A 17,008-nucleotide genomic window follows, 5' to 3' on the forward strand; every position below is an offset into this window, starting at 1 on the left:
TGATAACTTATACGTATTAGAAGAATGTTCTCATATGCATAGCTGAAACTACAGTTTTTCTTGCAGAATATGGTCTGCCATTTTAAGGTTAAGTTGAGATAACTGATAAACTCCATAAGTTCTATCCTCATCTTGATGACCATTGTTGGCGTAACTGTGGCCAGACTGGCACATACCTGCATATCTGGTGGTCTTGCCCTACGCTGGCAGGGCTGTGGCAGGAGGTTTTTGCTTGGCTAAGTAACCTTTTGGACATCGCTTTATCGCCCTCGGCAGCAATTGCGCTGTTGCATATCTTCCCAGACGCTATCCCTAACTTGTATTGGCATTTCTGCGCTCAGCTGTTCATTGCCTCCCGCAGCCTTATTGCGGCCTGTTGGAAATCTGCCCGCGTGCCCACACTGCCGGAGATTCAGGCGAAGCTTCACAATTTTTATAAGCTAGCTTCTCTGACAGCTATTAAGCATCAACGCCTTCCAGCCTTTACTAAGGCATGGAAACCTTTTATTACCTTTCTGGGTGGCTCCTAGCCACGCACCGTTACCTTTGAGTGTGACCAAGGTGTTTGTTCTTTCCCCTGCCCAATGACTGTGGAGGTCTTCCCTAGCACTCTTAGTGGCTACAGAAGGTATGGGTATATTGTATATTGTTTGTTCACTTGCTGGTTACACAATTTGTTTGGCTGTCATGTACGCTGTGACCTGGCTTTGGGTGTTGTGCAGCTAATAAAAATTGTCAAATTTCAAAAAAAAAAAAGGATGAGATAACTGGATCAAAACACAACGATAATTACCTTGGCATTCTAGGGCTAACTGCTAAGTTAGTCCCTTTTTTAGTTTAGCATATCAATGAATATGGAAATCATGGAAAAGGCCAGACATCATGTCTATCAAAAGTTATCTGTGATTAATTCATTGCACTGCTGGCAAAGACAACCCTATCAGCTACTGTGTATAAGATTAAAGATGCAGGATATTTTTTTAGTGTCCATCTACTCAACATCTGGTATGCAACATGTCATTTTGTTGTTATGTGCTATCTAGAGGGCAAGCAGAGTGTTTCATGACCTTCATAATCATCACCAACCATACAGGGGAGAAATATGCTTTAAACATATTTGATTTCATCACCAACAATGAAATCAACAGCCTTTGTCATGGCCAACACTATGACAATATGGGGTGGAGGGGGGCGATGACAGTGTTTGTGTGAGAGAGAAGGGAACAAGGGAAGATGGCAGTGTTTGTATGTGTAAATGAGAAGGGATTGGTGCCAGGTGTATGGACACATGCCAGAAAGGGTAGGAGGTTAGAGAGGGACTGCAGAACCCCAAACTGCTCCTCCCCACCACCAAAATTCAGATCTTCTTCTCTTGATCTCTGATTTTATTCCTCCAATTCTGGAACCTCATTTCCTTCCTACCTCTCCCTTCTATCCTCAGATCCTGGAACTCACCTCCCAACCCCTCCTACCCTTCCCTCCCCCTTCATCAATCCCAGAGATTCTCTCCCTCTCTCTCCCCTGTCCCAGATTCCTGATCTTCCTCAACTCCCATCCTCACCATCTGCAGTCCTCTCTCTCCTCACTCCATTTCTTGTCCTCTTCCCTTTCTCTCACCATGTCCTCTTCCCTTTCTCTCACCATGTCCTTCTCCCCTCCTCATCTCACCATGTCCTTCTCCCCTCCTCATCTCTGAGATCTGCAACCTGTACTGATATTTGAGATCCTTTTTCCTCATCCAATATAAAAGAAATACATTATACAGTCACAAGCAAGGTTGGATAACTACTACATTTTTAAAACTGAAAAACATTTCCATCTTTTATTTTTTTCATTTGCTTTAGAATTTTCCAATTTTTGCCACAAAATGTACCACTGGGCTGCTGCAGGAAACTATGAAGCAGTAGGGAGATATCTCATGTTTATCACTGATGCACCAATTATGAATTCTAATAGCCATGTACAGGCCAAATTCTGACAGGCCCCAAAAAGGCACTGTCACAGCAAGAGAAGGAACTCTACCCAGTTGAACTTTAAAATCTTGTCTCTGAGGAAAATGAAGAGGCCTTGTCCTGATACCCTGAAGGATACCTTATCAGATGTGCCTGCTTGTCAGTTCCTGTGCAAATATAAAGCAGAGAGGCAATGAAAGCAAGCAGAGGTCAGACAGACCCTGCCCCTTAGGGGGGGGCAACCTGAGACAGAGAAAAACACCCTGACACACAGCTTGGCATAGAGACGTGGCATTTCTCCCCCCAAAAGAATGGGAGGGGGGAAAAAGGACCTGCAACGTATCAGGACCCTCCCGAAGTAATGGGGAAGGGGGAAAAAGGCCTGCAATATGGCAAAAGACCCTCCACCCACCACAAGGCTATGCATGAGGTTATGCTTATTTATCAGCTGGAAAGTATAAGACAGTGGGGGCAAGGAAGAAGGCAAGCAATGGACCTCCAAAAGAAGAGGCGGCACAAACCTTGAACACAAAACCTGGGAGAAAGCCTGGAGAGCGGATCCTGAGAGCGACCCTGAAACCTGTGCCAAAGCATCCCTGAAAGCAAAGGGGGGGGCCAGAAGCAAACCAGCCCTCCTGGCTATCAAGAAGGGAGAAGACCAGGTGTGGCCAGGTGATTGGAGAGAGAAGACACCGGCTCAGGTGTGGAAAGTGAGAGAGTCATAGACGAGGAAGGGTGAGAACCAGCCCAGAAAGCCGGCAAACATCAGAGCCAGAAGCTAGCCTCCTTCCTGCACAGCCTGCCCACTCTGCCAGCACCAAGCCCAGGAAGCAAGCCTCTCCCCTGCACACATTCTCCAGCCGGAACCTGCTTCAGAGGTGAACAGAGGTATCGCTTGAAGTTGGAATCAGGGGAAGTAAGTTAGCCATAGGTATTAATATCTTAAGCAGGCTAAAGTTTATGGCATGTTTTGTTATCACCCTTTATACAGAACTTTCTTTAGGAAAAACTGGTACTTAGTGGCCAGGATAGGATCCTGCCAAATCTGATAAACAAAAGTATATTTCTGAGGAGAATACACGTTGTCTTTTCCCTGATTTAGGATTGCAAGTAGGGTGGGAGGGCAGCTGGCAGTGTCTTGTAGCAGACAGTTCCCTGCATCCTTAAACCTGGTTACAAAGCTGTGCCTGCTGTCTGACCTTACAGAGGGGAGGGGGTGACAGTACCAACAGTGCCCAGGGGTGGCAAAATCCTAAATCTGACACTGCCAATCACATGCAGTAGTGACTTAAACATCCTACCTCATCTCTGCTTATGAGTTCATTGGAGAAGGTCAGTCCAGGCATGAGACCCCTTTTCTTCAACCAAAAGATGGCAGCAAAAGATCCTGAGAAGAAGATTCCTTCCACAGCAGCGAAAGCAACCAGTCTCTCCCCTAGTAGTTATCACAAAATAAGAATTTATTTCAATCAAAATGTGAAACTGGCAAAAGAAATTGGGAAGTCTAGCATTAAATCAGGAAGTAGGTTGTTCTTCTGTAGATGTTTCCCTGTGCTTTGGGTAAAGTGCAAAGTTAGAAGGGTGAACAAGAGTCCAATTCGTTTTTCTATTACAACAAATAAAATGTTGTTCCTGGAAGGGGAAAGTTAATCATCTTTCAGTTGGAAGGAAACCCTAGTAATTAAAGTATTTCTCCTTCCTCCTCCAATGGGTGCATTCTTGGTTGCTTTCTGGCTCTTTTTTGGTCTCTTAGAGAAAAGTACTGGGCGAGTAGACTCAATGACTGGTACTCAGAGAAGGAAGAGAGATACCAAACCCAACACAACCCAGGTCTTTGTTTAAGAAATAGGTTTGCTTTTCCTCCACATTTCCCATCTATGCTACTACAAACCTACCATTTTAGTTTAGCACAACTCCTCATTAAGGATGATTTTTGACCTATTGGATTGTTGGCTCCAAGAAGAGAATGTCAACACTTTGCTCCTTTGTCCGGTTTAACTGCAAAGTTTACAATGTCATGGACTAAAGATGACAGGTTTGGAATTGGAAAACGTAATGAGTTAATTTTGCAGTTCCAAAGCAAGTAGCAAAGAGATGGGTAATATATCCAAATAGATAATAAACATTTTCAAAGCACTGCCAATATACTAAACAGTATAAGATGATTCTCCTTATCATAACTCCCTCAAAAGCCTATCTTGTAGAGGAGCTGGGTTTTAGCTGCTCAGCAGCAATAACAACTTGCTTTCTGCAAGGCCTGTCCCTAGCTATCTGGCACGTTACCTTGAAATTGTTTTTAAAATGCTATGTGTGTACGTGGAGGTAAGTACACTTCAATAATGCTGCTGTTAAGAGTGACACCAGCAAGATCTAAATCGGAGCTCAATTAAAACTGAACACTAAAATCGGAATGAACATTTAAAAACAAAAGTCTGAAATTAATCATTTCCTAGTAACAGAAAGAAATGCTTAGCTGAAAGTCATGTTGGAGCGCTAGCTGCTTCATTTTTTTGCCTCAGACATGCTGATCCACTTCTTGTTTCACCCCTGTACATTGCACAAAAATGTAGTTCTGAATTTTTTAGGTGTTCATTCACAAATTGAAAGAAAAGAGCAAATGCCTAAAAGGTAGATTTTGTGCCTGTCTATCTGTAAGATATTTGACCTGCTTTCAGCAGTCATAGATATGGATGGATTGACTGGATAGTAAAGATTATAGAAGTGGGGAGCTAGTATAGTCAAAGCGGTCATCAAATTTTTTTTTGGGGGGGGGGGAGGGTAGCTTTAATTTTGGGTCCAATTTGTTTTCAAGAACATTGTTTTGTTGTTGTGTGTCTTAAAACATGTTAATGAAAGGGAAAGTGATTTACTGCATGCTTACATGGAAGAAAAGATGTGTATGTTGGAAGCAACGCTTCCTGGGCAAACGAATAGGACTCTTAAAATATGGAGCTAGCTGGCAACCTTAAAGCAGTGGACATAAGGGAAGGGTAAACTGGCCAAATCTGGAGCCTGGATTAGGCCAAATGGTCTGAGTCAGTTTCAACTTAGGGATCTATTTACTAAACCACAGTATTTTCCCCACAGAGGAAAATACTGCAGAATTCACTAATCTGTGGTACTCGATATCACAGGTTAGTGAATTCTGCAGTATATTTCCCGGTGGTAAAATAACACTGGTGAAACACACCATAACCAAGCAGCACCAAATTATAGTTGCTCCACATCTCTGGTCTGCCATCTTTTAAAGGGACCAAACGGTCCCTGGTCTGAGTGTTAAAGTTTGTCGTAGTCTAATGATGCCCCCTCCTCACCCACCCACCCACACTCAAGCCCTAAGGAGCCAAAAGCTTTCAAATAAAAAAAAAGTGGCCCATTTGTAGCCCTGTCTCCAGTCCCCCCAAGCTCTACCCCTTGTTAGTTCAAAAAATCAAGTCCTCCAACTCCTGGGCCCCTTCTCTCCCCCCAATATCCCGGTCCACTTACTCTTCATCCCTGTTGGTCTAGCGGTGGTGTCTGTGTAAGTTAGTATACTTAAAGCCAGCTTATATTTTCTTTTTTGGCCTAATTTTTATATATTCTTTTTTATATAGACATTAGTAGTTAATAACTTTTTTTTTTATTTAGATAGATCATTTAATCTTGTTTTTCACATTCCTTTCTTTGAATTCTGTTGACTTCTAGCAGAAGTCCTGGTTTCCTCCGACTAGTTGACCTTTCACTTTTAGGGTAGCAGGCTACCAAAAACTACCTTATGTTTCAGGGATAGGTCAGAGTTTAGACTGGACGTCACTAAAATTGTTGTTGTCCAGTGACAGGTTTAACTCAGACAGGGGACAATAAATTTGTCATAATGATGTGTGATGATATATCTTGTCTGCTATTATGAAATATACTTTGTTTATTGTTAGGAAGTTTTGTTAATAAACCTGGGTGACTTATCTTTGTTTGCCTAAAAGTATTATTTATTTTTGTTGTACCTAGTATAGGGTGGTGTAAAGAATATCCCAATTTTCGCTAACATGACAAACAGCTAAAGTGAACTCTCTGACATCAGAAAAATGGACTTTGGCCTGAGTGGCTATCTGCAGCCAAATGCAGATATGAGAGAGAGACTTTGCAGTTGCTGTGTACATGACCAACTTGACAGATTTACAGGACCTGCCAGCCTGGATGGGGCTGGTGAGGGTAAGAGAAACATAAGGACAATTAGTGCTGTGTGAATCTATGCAGCCAGAACACTAGGGGCCTCTTTTTATGACTCTGGGGCCAATCCCAGAGCAGGGCTTATTAGTTCACCGTCAGATGTGAACAACTGGCAGTTGTCATGCTGGCCCTTCTCTGAACCTGGAGAAAGAAAAACAAGAATTTTGCAAGAGAGAGAAGCTGTAGCCTATCAAAACCTTAATTATGTATTCACCTGACTATGCATAAAGCTGCTGAATTATGCATAGGTGAGCCCTTAAAAACATCTGGAAGCAAGCACTCAGTCATTGTCAGTCAATCGTTACCCATCCAGAAGACTACGACCCATCTGAATGCAGCTGCCTCCCCTCTGCCTGCATGTCCCTGCACCGGGGCTGAGAGGGAGTCTGGTCCCATCAAAAAGTTATCTATGAGTAGGGGAGCCAAGCACACCTTGTCACTGGCCAGAAATAAGGTGGAGCCCTTCTTGGCTCTAGATGCCCTTACCCAGGATCAGATCTTGCCACAGCACTTCACAGAGAGCAAACTACACTGAATGTCTGCTGCATTGGTAAGAAAGTAAGAATTCCCATCTTATTCCTAGCAGTGGGTCAGATAGGTTTTTTTTTTAATCTCCCGTGAGCAAGTCTATGCTAGCCAATGTGATGCTAGCATTAAATCTGTAATCTGATAAGCACCGGATATCAAGCCTGCTTTTGTAACTATTGTTTTCTTATTGTTGTTCCCTAATGATAAGTGCTGTTCCTGTATTGTCATTATAGTAGCTCCTGAATAAATAAGGTTTTACTCAGATAAACGGTCTGCATATGTATGCCACAGTAACTGGAGGGATCACTGGAAAAGGAAGCAGTGGGGAGGGAGATAAGACCTCAGAAACCCCCCTACTGTGGTGCCTTGAGATAAACAAGGAGAAGTTTATCAGGGTAGTCTTACACCAAATTAGTGATAAGAGATTTGGAGGTGAATTCAAGACAATTCACCACAGTTTCTTTCCTCATAGTTAAGATCTTTAGTGCCTTATAGGCCTGCTACTGAACACTGGTGCTTGATGCCCATTATTACTCAGCAGTGCACAGCACTTGACAATGATTTCCAAAGGTACAGCAGTGCCCAACATTAATGTGGTACCTGGCATTTTCCACTGGTGCAGTGGCATGATGCTGAAGTCATCAGCACAGCTATGCCCAACTTTGATGCCCTGGCTCTACCTGTTGGCATCTTAGCAGCAGTCAGTGATGTGCAGGTGCCATGACATCCTCAGTGCTGCCACCTAAACAGATTCCTTTATGGCAGTGCATTTTATTACCCACACTACAGTAGCACCCAATGCCATTGTTGGTGCTAGATGTCAATTTCATCAGTGTGAACCCTTTGGCACCTGTTATCGATTCTGTCGGTGCTGCTTCAATTGATGTTGACTGTATGGGTGCCCAGCACTGATGACCAATTTCACCCTTTGGTGCATAGGGCGCTTGCTGCTGATTCTGTCAGTGCCCAGTGTTATCTGGCACCAACTCTCATGGCACCCATTCTGACGACGTCCAACAGCGCCAATTCCATTGGTGTCAATTCTTTTGGAATCTGATCTGATTCCATTGATGCCGATGCCAATTCTGTCAGTGATTCCACTAGTACTGGAGCAATCAGCGTAGATTCCCATCCATGCACTAGCACTTGCATGAGCATGGGTATCCGATGACTTTAGGCCATGACACCATCAGTGCATCAGAAATGCTGATTGCTCCTATGTTTAGGCTCTCTAGCTGCTCCTTCAAGACTGTCCTGCCAGTGTAGGATTTCCGGTCTAAAAAGACCCCAGCAGCTTATCTCCATTGAGTAACTGGTTTTTTGTTAACTTATTTAGCAATAAAAGTAAATCTAATCAAAAACCAACACTACTTCTTTCTTGTGGTTTTAATTCAAAGAAAAATAGATCAAATTACAAGGCAATGGCAAGTTGCTCTGCCTGTATATTAAAACAGGGCCTAATATATTTCTCATTAAAAGATTATATGACCAAGTTTCCTTTCATCACATCCTTAAATTTGCTACCATTCAGTTGGTCCAATCACAGATTTTATTTAAAATCTGCACCCACTTATTACCCCATTATACCTATGTCCTAATGCAAAAGCAACACTCTTTTTTCTCCATCTTGGATCTCGTCAATCATTTCATGCTTTAAGGTGACGCATCCTTAGGCCCTTCCTTTTGAGAGCCATCCCATGCTGGGGTGTCTGTTGCAATATTATTACAATACCTCGTAATATTTTTCATTGTAGTAAACTGCAAGCACTGCAATATTCATTGTGACTAAGGGTCCAGATGCAGATCCAAAGGACCTTATTTCTTTGATTTCAACACAATTTCAACATTGTATCATAAAACTTTAGCAACTTATAGTAAACAACAGACTTGCTAAGCTTTGCAAAATATGTTTCATAGTATCACTCTCTATATAGCAGATCTACAAAATGGAGCTCAAGACCCACAAAATAAGGGTCTTTCTACTCTAATTCCGTATCAGGGAAGGCTGGCAAGCAAGAGGGGAGGCCATGTCATCCAGGGCACCAGAGGGGATAATTAACTTGGACCCATGGAGACTAGAGTGGTTCCCAGGATTGTGGTGAGGATGAACTCTCTTCCCCATGGGAATATTCCTTCATCAGGCACCAACCCAGTCCTGAATCCAGTGCACGGGTCAATGGGGAATCGATGCCAGATGATGGTGCCCTCCTGCATCCCTCAATCTCAAGGCTTCCACTGAAGCCCATCCTTTGGACTAAGTCTCCCAGGGCGCCTGCAAGGAACACTAGTTTAATAATGTTGAAACCTCATGGGGGGAGCGGGAATGGGGAAGAGCCCCTGGAGACACTGTGGTTTGTACCCAGCAAGTCCCTGAATAACCCAGGATAAGAGGCATAGCCTGACCATTCAGGGATCCTGAAAACTGCAGGCTCCATAGGGCATTAGACTAAGATAATAACCCAACACAAAGGCTGGGAAAAAACTGACCAGGCTATGCTGGCCCCCAAGCTGGCGTACCATGCAGTCAAAAGAAATAAAAAGTAAAAAATAAGAAAAACTGAAATAGACAAAACTGACCTAAAGGAAATAAACAAACCAGCAGGGCCTTTGCAAGAAATAAACAGCCCCTTTAGCACTAAAAACGTTCACTGCAGTAGCTATGAGAGAGAACAAATAACTATGACCCGCAGTCTCTGTGGAAAAAGTGAGACTAAGGGACCGTGCCTGAGAGATGGCTAGGGCTGCACATACCCAGTAGAAAAATAGAACCACCATTCCTCATAAAACAAATAAAATCAAGAAACATAAAGCATCAGTTATAATAGTAAAACCATAATAAAAGAATATTTTAAAACTACTGATAAATAGAATTTCTATTAATTAAAATCATATACAAACACCAATAAAATATTTCAAAACAGCACATATATCAAATAACATTCAATAATTAAAACTAATAAGGATTTTAAAAAGCCCCTGCTGTCCCCTTCTGTGGGAGCTCTTTATTTCCAGTCACCCTGATATTGTGGAGGATTAGGAGGTTATCCCCTCTCTCTCACACATACTCACATGTCCATTCTCTCTCTCACATACATACACATTCATGCTCTTATACCCACCATAACCTCTCACTCTCACTGACACACTCTCAGGCTCTAAGACACTCTCTCCCCCTCCACACACCCCCCCCCCCCCCCACACACACACAAACTCTTACTCCCTTGGATTTTCTCATACATACTCATGCTCTCTCACACTCACTGACCCTCAGGCAGGCTCCCATTCATTTTCACACCACTCCCTCCCCATCCCCCAGGCATGCACACATTCATTCTCACATACATAGACCCCCAGGCAGGCACCTATGCATTCACACACATACACCCCCAGGCAGAGTCCCATTCATACACATGCATGCACTAAAGGCAGATCCCCCTCTCTTTCTTTTGTCAGCAGCCTCAGAACCTCTCTCATTACTCTGCTGCCACTGTCACCACTGCTGCCACATGGCTATTGGGGAGGCGCCGATTGCTGCTACTGACACTGAAGCCCATTCTGCTGCCTCCTCTGTGCAGGCCCCGTGGGCTTCCATTTTCTCCAGGCTGATCTCGTACATTGTGAGATCCGCATAGAGAAAGTGCTATTCTTGTACATTCCCAAAGATTACATGTGCCAATCACTAAAAAGTAATTTTTTAATTTTTTTTTTACCTTTGCTAGCTGCTCTTAGTTTTCTAATTGGTTGGTCACAGGCTTTTTTTTTTTTCTACCTTCCTTTCTTATTTTTTTGCCAATTCCTTTTATATTGTCTTTTTTTCTATTTCTTTTCTCTCCATCTTCTTCCTTCAAACACACAGTCAGGTTCTCATTCTCACATGAATTTCTCTCTCTCACACACACACACACACACACACACAGTCTCTCACTGGCACATGCTATCTGAGTCTCACACACACAGGCTCTCTCTCACTCCCACATGCTGTCTTGCTCAAGCACAAGCTCTCACTGTCACATGCTGTCTCTCTCACACACACACAGAGGCTCTCACATGCTGTCTCTGCAAACATTCAGGTCCTCACTCCCACACACAATCTCTCAACTCATCTCATACACGCACCCTCTACAGACCCTCAGCCTCTCTCTCACCTCTGTGCCTCCTTTTCGCAGGTCGCCGCAGGATGGGCTCTGCAGCGGCCCTGATCTTCTCGGGCCGCGGCAGCCCTGCTACCGGGCCTCTTCCTCTTCTCGGCCCGTAAGCGCTGCTCCTCTTCTGCACGCGCTGATGCTCCTCCTCCTTCCTGCCCACGCGGTTCCAACAACTTTACTTCCGGGACTGCACAGGCAGGAAGGAGGAGGAGCATCAGCGCGTTTAAACGCGATCTTTTTCTTCAGGCCGTGGTGACGTGAGCTCCACCACGGCCCTGCCGATCTGCTTGCTATATACGTGTCGCTGCTCAGCGGCCGCATGAGCCTCCTTGCGCCCAGGGGCATTGGCTCCCCTCGGGATACCACTGCTCGCGGCGCCCCCTAATACTTTGGTTGGAAACTTTATAATACAAAAAAAAAATCACGTGACAGGAGTGACCGGCCCACCGGGGGAAGCCCGATCCCCCGATAGGTCAATCTGGCCTTAGGATAGAGGCAAGTTATAAATACGAAAAAATTAACTAATGCAGTCCTCTCCAATCATTTAATGCTAAATGAAAATGCTATCACCAGGGAGAAAATGTATACTAAACTATTAGAACTGAAAATATAGAATGGGGAAGGCAATGTATTTACTGAGATTAACTATCTGAAACTTGGGAGCAGAACAGATAAATTGCTGGCCTGATAACTGAACATACTGCACAGAGGGATTCAGGAAATTCCTGATAGCCAAGGCAAACTCAGAAAAAAAAATACTAGAAGGACAGGTGAGGCTTTAATTTAAAGCATATTATGAGAAGCTTATTACTATGTTATGTTATGTACCATGTCACATGGCACCTTGGGCCAAGGTGAGGAGGGAGTACCGCGATGTAGCCCTCTCCCATGTGGCAGGCTGCAGGCAGATGACAGAGCAAGAGTGGTCAGAGTCTGAGCTGGAGTAGGGGCAGGCAAAAGACATGGTCAGTGTTCAGGCAAGGGTCATGGCAGGCAGCAGGCAAGGCAAGGTCATAGTCTGGTCTGAGGTCAAGGCAGGCAGTAGGCAAGGCGTAATCGAAGTCTGGGCAAGGGTCGTGGTAGGCGGCAGGCAAGGAGAGGAAAACATCCGATCCAAGGTCAGCAACTGAGGAGTGAGGCCAAAGAGGCAAAGACCTGGAAGACCTGGGTGAGGCAGGAAAGTAGGGCTGGTTGTGAAGATTGTCTCACAAGATAGGAACAAGGCAGAAGAACTGGAAAGTGCTAAGGCAGGGACACTGGAACATAGCAAGACAGGAACAAGGCAGGAATATTGGAACACAGCAAGGCAGGAATAAGACAGGAACACAAAGCAACTAGCATTGTGGTCCGTAGACCTGCTGTAGAGGTGTTAAGTGATTGTGCTGAGCTTCCCTTTACACTAGAGCAGAGAAGATATCATCAGTCAGTACCCACAGGAAGTGCTGACTGCCTGGTCTATAAAATGGCTTCAGGAAGTGCAGGTGGTTATAACTAGACCCTAAGATGCTGCAGTTGTGGGAAGCTATGCCTCAAGTGGCGGGAGGTAAGGGGCGTTACACATCGGATGAGAGAATTCTCTATATCTCTTCTATCACTTAGATTGGCTAACTCAAGGCTAACTCAAGGCTAACTCAAGAGGACAATGACAGGATCAACAGACCCGAATTGTCTGAAGAGATGATTTGGCACTTTGGAAAGCAGCAGCAGGAGAGAAAATGGCGTTTCTGTAAACAGCAGGATGAATTAGCCATGCTGTCTGGGACGTCCTCCAGGTGGCCTCGAGATGGAGCCTCTCCCAGTGGTTAAAGAACTTTGCTCTGAGCGCCTACGCAAGTCTTCCGCGCGATCTAGCACACTCTTCCCCCTCAGTTTGTAACATAGCAGAGAACAAAACATTTGTAATAGACTCTAGTCCAGGGAGGCGGGCAGGTCCGCATGGCTAATTCATCCTGCTATCTATGGAAACACCATTTACGGTAAGCAAGCTTGCTTTTTCCCCGTCGATAGCAGGGCTGAATTAGCCATGTTGTCTGGGAGTCCCCAGCTCACGGGTTGCGTCTCGAATGTTGGTTAAGTCATTTCCTGATATACAGCTGCTACTCTGTGGACAGCCATGGAGGGTAGGAAAGCTGAAATCCAGAACCTCCAGGGTGGCATTCTCTGAAATGCTTCCTGTTCCACATGCAGGTCCCCCAGAGGCAGGCAGAGCTCCAGAGTTTCAATGCGGATGAGACGATGGTGCAGGGAAGAGGGATTCAGTTTTGTAAGGAACTGGGTAAACTTTTGGGGAAGGGGGAGACTTTTCTGAAAGGATGGACTCCACCTTAACCAGAGTAGAACCAAACTGCTGGCACTAACTTTCAAAAAAGAGATAGAGCAGCTTTTAAACTAGAACAAGGGGGAAAGCAGACAATCACTTAACAGTGCATGGTTCGGAGAAATGTAACCTTGAAGGATACTAATGAAACAGGAGAGTTGGGGCATCCCAACAGAGAGGTTCCAATAAAAGCAAACATAGTCCATGTGCCTTTATGTAAAAAATCACCAAAGTTAATGATTTCCAAATTCTCCCTATCAACTGAAAAGCAGGTAGATAATACAAACAAAAAACACACTGTATGCCAATGTCAGAAATTTAAAAAGTAAGATGGGAGAGTTAGAGTGTATAGCAGTAAATGAGTGACATAATTGGCATCACAGAGACTTGGTGGAAGGAGTATAACCAATGGGACAGTGCTATATCAGGGTACAAATTATATCACAATGATAGGGAGGATCAACTTGGTGGGGGTGTGGCACTTTATGTCCAGGAGGGGTATAGAGTCCAACAGGTTAAAGATCATACAAGAGACTAAATGCTCAGTAGAACGTATATGGGTAGAAATCCAATGTGTGTTGGGTAAGAGTATAGTCATAGGAGTATACTACCGTCCACCTGGACAAAATGGTCAGACAGATGATGAAATGCTAAGAGAAATCGGGGAAGCTAACCAATTTGGCAGCGCAATAATAATGGGAGATTTCAATTACCCCAATATTGACTGGGTAAATGTAACATCAGGACTTGCTAGAGACAAAGTTCCTGGATGTAATAAATGACTGCTTCATGGAGCAATTGGTTCAGGAACCAACAAGAGGGAGCTATTTTAGATTTAATTTTTAGTGGAATGCAGGATTTGGTGAGAGGTAACGGTTCTGGGGCCACTTGGCAATAGTGATCATAACATGATCAAATTTAAACTAATATCTGGAAGGGGGACAATAAGTACATCTACAGCTCTAACACTAAACTTTCAAAAGGGAAACTTTGATAAAATGAGGAAAATAGAAAAAAACTGAAAGGTGCAGATGCAAAGGTTAAAAGTGTTCAACAGGCATGGACACCGTTTAAAAATACAATCCTAAAGGCACAGTCCAGATGTATGCCATGCATTAAGCAAGGTGGAAGGAGAACAAAACTATTACCGTCATGGTTAAAAGATAAGGTGAAAGAAGCTATTTTTGCCAAAAAACATCCTTCAAAAATTGGAAGAAGGATCCATCTGAAGAAAATAGGATAAACATAAGCACTGGCAAGTTAAGTATAAAACATTGATAAGACAGGCAGAGAATTTGAAATGAAGTTGGCCATAGAGACAAAAACTCATAAAAACTTTTTAAAATATATCTGAAGATATATCTTAGAGAAGATAAGAGCCCCTTTAACCCCTCTGTCATCTAATGGTCCAACCGACTCCCTCACAAGTTTCTTGCTTTGGATATATTTTAAAAAGTTTTTATTATGAGTTTTTGCCTCTGTGGCCAACTTCATTTCAAATTAATTCTTTGCTTCCGTGTTTACTAATGAGGATGTTGGGGAGATACCAGTTCCGGAGATGGTTTTCAAGGGTGATGAGTCAGACAAACTGAACCAAATCACTGCGAACTGGGAAGATATAGTAGGCCAGATTGACAAACTAAAGAGTAGCAAATCACCTGGACCGGATGGTATGCATCCTAGGGTACTGAAGGAACTAAAAAATGACATTTCTGATCTATTAGTTAAAATTTGTAACCTATCATTAAAATCATCCGTTGTACCTGAAGACTGAAGGGTAGCCAATGTAAACCCAATATTTAAAAAGGGCTCCAGGGGCGATCCAGGTAACTATAGACCAGTGAGCCTGACTTCAGTGCCGGGAAAAATAGTGGAAACTATTCTAAAGGCCAAAATCGTAGAGCATATAGAAAGACATGGTTTAATGGAACACAGACAACATGGATTTCGCCAAGGGAAGTCTTGCCTCTCAAATCTGTTTCATTTTTTTTGAAGGGGTTAATAAACATGTGGATAAAGGTGAACTGGTAGACTTACTGTATTTGGATTTTCAGAAGGCGTTTGACAAAGTCCTTCATGAGAGGCTTCTCAAAACTAAAAAGTCATGGGATAGGAAGCGATGTCCTTTCATGGATTACAAACTGGTTAAAAGACAGGAAACAGAGAGTAGGATTAAATGGTCAATTTTCTCAGTGAAAAAGGGTAAACAGTGGAGTGCCTCAGGGATCTGTACTTGGACCGGTACTTTTATATATATATATATATATATATATATATATATATATATATATATATATATATGAATGATCTGGAAAGGAATACGCCGAGTGAGGTTATCAAATTTTTGAACGATACAAAATTATTCAGAGTAGTTAAATCATAAGTGGATTGTGATACATTACAGAAGGCCCTTGCGAGACTGGAAGATTGGGCATCGAAATGGCAGAGAAAATTTAATGTAGCAAGTGCAAGGTGTTGCATATAGGGAAAAATAACTCTTGCTGTAGTTACACGATGTTAGGTTTCATATTAGGAACTACCACCCAGGAAAATCTGTGTACTTTCCTGTTGTGCACTGTGGCAAATAGGTCCATGGACGGGGTACCCCTCTGGGCAAAAATGTTGTCCAACACTCTTTTAGCGACCACTCGTGTGGATGAAAGATCCTGCTTAGACGGTCTGCTTGCATGTTCGCCACCCCCGAAAGATAGATGGCTTGCAACATGATTGAGTGCCGGACTACCTAATCCAGGATGGTTATTGCTTCCTTGCACGGCTTCCATGAACTGGCCCCTCCCTTCTTTGTTTATGTAAAACATGGCCACTTGGTTGTCTGTGTGAACCATGACGTTCTTTCCCCGAACCTGATCTGCAAAGGTTAGAAGGGCGTTCCAAATCGCTTGCAGCTCCAGGAGGTTTATCTGTTGAGCGCGTTCTGACGGCGACCATAGGCCTTGCATTCGCAGGTGGCCTCCCCATCCTATGTGCGAAGCTTCCATGGTCAGGATTACTTCGTGTGATAGGTTCTGGAAAAAGGCACCCATCATAAGCATTTGTGGGAGCAGCCACCAAGCTCTGTCCTTACACAGTATGCCTCACCCAGGCCATGTGGCTGACAAGGGTTGTTGGTGTTGCTGCACTGGCAGTATTTAAAGCCAGACAGCTTCAGCCCCATCGTAGCACTGAAAAGTGCTGTTTTCTTCTTTTCTTTTTTGGAAAAATAACCGAAGGGAGTAAGAGAGATTAGCTCCGGGCACATTCGGCGGCGCAGAAAAAAGACCGAGGGGGAAGAGGGCGCTAGATCGCGCGGAATGATGCGCGCAACCGCACAGAGCAAATCTCTGTAACTGCTAGGAGAAGCTCTGCCTCGAGGGCACCTGGAGGACATCCCAGACAGCATGGCTAATTCAGCCCTGCTATCAATGAGAAATAGAATTCCTAAAGAATATTACAGATTGTTAATAAAGAAGCCCCTCTGTTAACATTAATATATTGTTAAATATTTTAAGGTAGACAATTACTGAATTCAATGCAGAAGGCTCATATTTCTGTTATAAGGAAGGGGGAGTTTAGAGCACTATGCTACTATATTAAACCACTCTATTAAACTGTGACAAAAATTCTAGCAAACATTCTAGCTAAGGGTCAATTTTCAAAGAGATCTAGGCAGCTAAGTAAGGACAGATGACTAGATCAAAACCTTTGAAAATGTATCGAGCTGAGCAGCTAAATTTATTCACTTAAGTTTCACTACTTGCCCAAAATTCTGGGGTCAGGGGAATAATTTTTTCATCTACACTAAAAAAAATAAATAAATAAAATTTGTCTCCACTCATTACAGAAAGGATAAGAAGTTTACT

General features: G+C 43.5%; 1 protein-coding gene across 1 annotated transcript in view; it reads right to left on the reverse strand.

The window, feature by feature from the left end:
• The window catches only part of RRM2B (ribonucleotide reductase regulatory TP53 inducible subunit M2B), an 87,890-nt gene that overhangs the window by 27,108 nt on the left and 43,774 nt on the right, over positions 1 to 17,008 (reverse strand). The window contains exon 6 of the mRNA XM_029591835.1: positions 3,254 to 3,387. Within this exon, the coding sequence (XP_029447695.1) occupies positions 3,254 to 3,387 (134 nt within the window). The remainder of the gene's footprint in view (positions 1 to 3,253; positions 3,388 to 17,008) is intronic.

This window comes from Rhinatrema bivittatum, chromosome 2, assembly GCF_901001135.1.
Source record: "Rhinatrema bivittatum chromosome 2, aRhiBiv1.1, whole genome shotgun sequence".
NCBI classification, from domain to species: Eukaryota; Metazoa; Chordata; class Amphibia; order Gymnophiona; family Rhinatrematidae; genus Rhinatrema; species Rhinatrema bivittatum.